At 34.8% G+C, this 6,296-nt stretch overlaps 1 protein-coding gene across 1 annotated transcript; it reads right to left on the reverse strand.

The window, feature by feature from the left end:
• Positions 1-3,003: 3,003 nt before the first annotated feature.
• LOC105791323 (short-chain dehydrogenase TIC 32 A, chloroplastic) lies at positions 3,004-5,049 on the reverse strand. Its single transcript, XM_012619353.2, has 8 exons — positions 4,664-5,049; positions 4,344-4,575; positions 4,175-4,254; positions 3,933-4,089; positions 3,699-3,780; positions 3,483-3,570; positions 3,344-3,390; positions 3,004-3,245 (listed from the first exon to the last, which is right to left on the reverse strand). The coding sequence occupies exons 1-8, from the start codon at positions 4,785-4,787 to the stop codon at positions 3,033-3,035; spliced, it is 1,023 nt and encodes a 340-aa protein (XP_012474807.1). The 5' UTR covers positions 4,788-5,049; the 3' UTR covers positions 3,004-3,032.
• Positions 5,050-6,296: the final 1,247 nt, after the last annotated feature.

Below are 6,296 nucleotides of genomic sequence, written 5' to 3' on the forward strand. Positions count from 1 at the left end.
GTCATGCATCACTCAATTAACATAACGGACACATTTACATAGATTTCACTCATACCCATAATAGAATCATACTTCCCAACACATAATTTCCATTGCATGCTTACCACTCATCGTCTTATTCATGCAACACATCATACACTTCATTACATACATAAAGATGTTTCACGGGAAACTCACACACACACATACATACAACAACTCCTCAAGAAGATATGCACAACTACATTGACATCAACCATGCAAAGAATCATCATAAATAACGTACAGGAGTCAGGTTTAGAGACTCATCAAAAACCCACATTTACTCAGCCCGAAACTTCTATTTCGATTTTCCTTCTTAAACCAACAGCAGCAACTACTTAAAAGATCATGGAATTTCCATTAGAATCCCCATTACAAATATTTTACTAATGTTTCAACTATATGTGACCCCCCATAAAAGGCCTTCCTTTTTCACCCTATCGTTCTTACATCTTTTAACATCCTTACTCTTCAACAATCATAACATACAGAGCTATAAGACTTACCAGAAGGTTGAATCATCCATTGATTAAACGAAATCTTAGCTCAATCTTAATGAAGAAGAAGAGAACGTTTAGGTTAGAAAGAAAGACCATAACGTTGAGTAGAAAGAGAAAATCATTTGGAATGTCCCCCTTCCCCTTCACTTTATAATATACTCCAGGTCTCCCTGATTTCTCTACCAAATTTTGGGATAGGTAAAAGAAAATCCGCACATTACTGTTTGACTTATTATGGGGAGGGTCAAATCAATCCAATTGACCCCCAACTAATGTCGTTATGAGAACCAACTTGAACAGTGCTCATGCAAATCGAGAGTACTATACCTTGGCGGTGACTTGCATATGGCATAATCTTAAAGACAATTAAGTCTCCTATATCTTTCTCATACACTTGGTAGGTTCTTCATACTCAGCCAAAACTTTGGGGCATACTCTTCCTTAGGCGTACTCTTTTTTCACTTGAAGATACCCTGTAATTAAATCCTTAGATATCGCCAACAAACGAATACTTTACGCTAGCATACACCAATACTCTAATTCGCCAGCAAGCCAGTAGGGTGGCGGATTATGTTACCATAGTGTGCCAAAATAGTTAACATGCATACCTCACTACCCTTTTTGGAATCGCCATTTTTTGGGTTGTGACACTATCAAAATCATGGTTCCCATCTAATTCTTCATCCTCTTCGTTGTTATTATTTGATGATCCCACCTCATTTGATCTAATGCTTACAGCTGACTATTTGTTCAAATCGAATTCAACATTCTTGCCCATTTCATCAACCCTCCAACTTGCTGAATCCTTAATCCCCAATTACACTTTTCAATTCCCTATTCCCCAAATACATTATCACACCATCAAATATCTACTATTTCTTCCACTCAATTATGAATATTGGAAACAAACGCAAACCCTTCACTAGAAAATGACAATGGCAAATTTTCTTTTCCCACACTTGCGTTTTCTTCCATTTTGACTAGCATTCGGAGTTTTACATTTACTTTTGTAGATACTATTCCAAGGCACTGCTTCATCTATGCTTTCGTGAAAATGAAAATTTTCAAATGCTATGGAAAGTGTATAATGTTATCTCCCAGAATTGAATGAAACTAGTTGAAACAATTTTGTAGGTTACTTCCTATAATGCGTGGCATCATCGACGGGCCAATACACCTCATTTTACTCAACAACTAAGATGTTTCGAATCGCACCACTAAAATTTACACGATAAACACACCACAAAATAAGACTATTATAAGAAAATGATTGTATATAAGATTCTAATTAAATTCTGGCCACATAATTGTAGCCACAATTTCCAAAGAAATTGAAGATATATAATCCATTCAAATCTTGATCGATGAAAATCAAAGAAGTGCACACAGCACATGTGACATGTTATGGGGAACAGAAATAGATAGGCAGTTTTCAGTCTTTGCTCATGTCAATCTTATACTCCATAAATACACAGCGGCTCTTGAAGTCGTCAGAAAATAAAGAAACATGTCTATAATAACGTTAACAGACTTGGAAACTACGTGTTTCCGCCTCTAACTGCCCTTAATTGCCAGCCTTGCACTCTGCACTCTGTACTCTACGTTATTGCAGAGCAGAGAGCTAATGTCTACATTTCCCACTTTCCCATCACCATTGAGCAGCTCGCCCTTTCATCTGTCTCAGCAACATGCTATTTAACTGCTAACTACTAGCCCAGGCCTGCTTTATCAGGCTCCAAATGTTCCGTCACTTCTAATTACCATTAATGTTGTGAATGAAACCCAAAACTAAAAGCCATGTAAATTTTTGGTGAATGTGGATTCCTTACCCTTAAACGCATGATGTTTCCCCCCCACCACCCAATACCCTGGCGCATGTTAGTAGGTCCCATAGCTTACCCCAAAGATACTCTCTTCATAAATCAACCACCACATGATCCTAACCCCCCCACCCCATGTTCTTATTGCCCACTTATTCTCTTCTCTCCCTTTCTTCGTTTTTTTTATTCCATATTCTTCATAAAGAAACCCATGAACATGTACCTTATATCTATTAATATTCATCCTGATTAGGGTTTCCAAGTACTTCCACGATTCCAAGCAAAACCCCATCAGTTCATTAACATATATATCCATCCGCCATAATCATTTTACAATTATCACTGGATCCCTTTCTTTATAATCCGTCTTTAAAAATTAGTATGGGGTATTATAGGGCAATATATATGCAAATTATATAATACCAGTACTAATAATAATGGATAGAAACAGTTTTATAAGTACAAAACCCTCTTCTTTTCCAGTACTAGGTAAGCTTCTTAACATGTACCGAACCAACATAACTATAATTTAAGGTGCATAACACTTGTATATCTAATTGTCTTTTAACTGATGTATACATATACACTATATTCCTATCGTCTTTTCTCTTCCAACTAAGATATTTCATATCTTTTGCTGTTTCTGTTTCTAATTTCTAGTCTTCTTTTTTTTTTCATCTCTTTATTTTTATTACATATGGTGATAATCGAAGGCACTAAGCGGATCAAACACTGCTTTAGCGTGTTTGGAAACCATGATTTCAGAGGCAGCCCAAAGCTTTGCAGCTTCGTTGGAATTCGACCCCAGTTTGGATGTCCATGCTTCGTTGCAGTCTGCAAAGTATTTCCCACTTATATTTAGCAGTCTTGGATGCGTGGCGACGTAACAAGTCGTGGCAGCTGCCTGTACCATCGACAAATGAAAGCCCATTGTCCATCAAAACCACCCACTTCAACTCTCATTAATCAAAAGCTTTAATTACTTAAGATATATTAGTTTACCTGAGGGATGGTTTTCAGGAGCTTGGAAGCCAAAAAGAAAACCAGATCTGCAGGTTAATATATATTAGATTTTAACCAGAGAGACTTGAAAGTTGAAAACATTAAATAAAATCAAATGGCATCTTCTATATGTATATACCTGTTATCAAGCCCTCACGTTCCCTGGTGAGACGGGTTCTAACTATACCTGGATGAACACAGTTCACAGTCACGTTGGCATCCACTTGCTGCATTATTGAGGGGGAAGAAAAGATCAACAAGGCCAACATTTTCGAGCAAAATATAAAAACAAAGGAAAACAACAAAATTTCACTTTTATGACCAAATATATAATGAAAAAGATTATTAGTATTACCTTCAGTCTCTGGGCAAGCTCCTTGGTATGCAAAACGTTAGCGAGCTTCGAGAGAGCATAAGCACGTGTCGCATCGTATTGACTGGGAACAGACAGCCAGACAAAAAACAGACACATGAATTAAAAATCGATAGGAAATGTCAAATCCAAAGGAAAAGAAACCCAATCTTCTGAAACAATCATTTACTCCTATACTATGTTCGATTCTGTTACTGTTAATTTATCATTCTTCACCTTTTGCTTCTGGATATCTGGCCTATATATCGGATCATATCGCCAGAAAACCACCCATGGATACTCGACGACACATTCACTATTCTTCCTGGAACACCTGTTTGTTTAGCCGTCTTCATCATCGTGTTTAGCAACAACTTCGTCAACAAAAAATGACCTAAAAATCACATACCATAAAGTATGACCCATGTTTAGTAAAATAAATACAGGTATAAGATACAATTACGTTGAGTAATAATTACCAAGATAATTAGTGGCAAATGTCATCTCGATTCCATCCTCGGAGATTGCATGTTCATGCGCAAACTTCCCGGCGTTGTTTCTGATATCAACAACAACAAAAAAAAGCTTAGGTTTCTAATTAAAAAAATAAAGTAGGAATTAAGGAAACTAAGGGATTAAAGAGTTTACATGAGGATATTGACTGGCAAGTTAAGAGACTCCAACTCCGATACAAAATTTCGAACAGAAGTGAGTGAACTAAGATCAAGAGCCATGACAATAATTTCTGACTCAGGAAACTCGGAAACTATCCTAGCCTTTGCTTCCTCAGCGGCTTTAAGGTTCCGAGCTGGAAGCACCAACCTCGCTCCTCGTTTGGCCAACACTCTGGCCGTCTCAGCTCCGATCCCCGACGTCGCACCTGTTTCAGTTCAACCACCCACGATCAAAACCCAAAAAGGAAAAAAAAAGGAAGTTTAGCCTCAGGCCGTTGAGGATTCATCAAGTACCTGTGATGATGGCTGTTATAGAGCGGAGATCAGGGCAAGTCTCGGTGACTTCCTCGGCGGTGGACTTAGAGCCGAAGCCGCTGACTCCTGTTGAGCCGATTAGGTACTTCAGAGTCTCTAGCATTTCAACTTCCTTTTTTTTTTTTCTTTTAGATATGATACAATTTTTGAGAGTTTAAAGTTGGGTGAAGAACACACAAAATGACGTAAAAATCATTTAAGAAAAACAAACAGCAATAAAGAGGTTTGTTTACTCTTGTGGGATTTAAGGTTTACTATAGAAAGAAAAGATTATCAGAAATGAAAGTTTTAGGGGAAAGGAGCTAAAAGCTAATCTGTTTCAAGGACAAAAGAGAAAGTGGGATCGGATTTTATAATGGAGCTAGCTTTGGTGGGGGAGAATCCAATTGAGAGAAAGAGAGGGAGAGAGAATGGATTATATGTTTGTCATTTGATTGATTATATTTAACGAAAATTAACTAGTTAATTAAATTATGCATGATTAGGATTTAATGGTGGTGTTTATTTTTAATAAAAATGATTAAATTATTTACTAGTATTAATTGATGATCAATGGGGTTATTTTACTGGTGATTCCTATAATTGGTTGGAAATGATCCGCATTGTTGGAGAATTTTAGGCATAGTTTATATGGTCAAAGAGGCACAACAAATGATGGAGTGCACCCTTCGCTTTAAAAATTTTATTGCCTTCATATGTAGTAACTACAACCGACCTGCTCTACCATCGGCACAATCTCTACATGGGTTAGTTCTAAACATGTTCTAGAATATTCATCCAACTCCCAAGTTACACTCAAAATTTGAGAGATTTTATGTAAAATATTATGTTTGAAAAATGGGTTTTGACAAAAAAATTAAGCGTATTTAAAATATAGGTAAAGCTCGGGCTTGAACTTGGCTCGATTCACTTTTAAGTTTGTAATGTTTTATATTATATAATATTTTCTATATTATGTAATTTATAATGCATAAATATTAAATCTATAATAATATATAATACTATTATAATGTAAACATTAAAAATGTTAAGATAATTAAATATAAAATTTTAATAAATAAAAAATTATTAAATATTAAATTAAAATAATATAAATATATTTTAATTTTTTTAAAATAATATGGGTGGACCTAAAGTGAATTTTGTTTAGCTATTTATAAATATAGGCGGGCTTGAGCAAAATTTTAAACTCATATTTCGGACTGGGTCGAGTTAGGCAAGGATAAAGTGTATTAATATCATGCCTAAGCCCAACTCAAGTCTGGTCAGACTTAGCCTACAAACATCTCTAGTTGGCTCAAATGATTATTTAATTAATAAATTACGATTTTATTAAAATTTAATTTTGTAATATTTTAATATATTTTATCTTAATATATTTAAGTACAAGTTTAGAGAAAATTTTAACGAAAAAGAATACACTTTATTTTTATCATATTACTTAATTGATATTTAAAAATATTTAAAATTAATTTAGAATTATTAGTTACAACACTTTTTAAAAAATTGAAATAATTTTATTGGCTCTAAAATAAAGTTATAACTTGAATAAAAGTTTTAGCATACTCATTGTTAATAAGTCAAAATAACTAATAATTAAGGTTAAAATATT

The sequence above is a fragment of the Gossypium raimondii genome, chromosome 8 (assembly GCF_025698545.1).
Source record: "Gossypium raimondii isolate GPD5lz chromosome 8, ASM2569854v1, whole genome shotgun sequence".
Lineage (NCBI taxonomy): Eukaryota > Viridiplantae > Streptophyta > Magnoliopsida > Malvales > Malvaceae > Gossypium > Gossypium raimondii.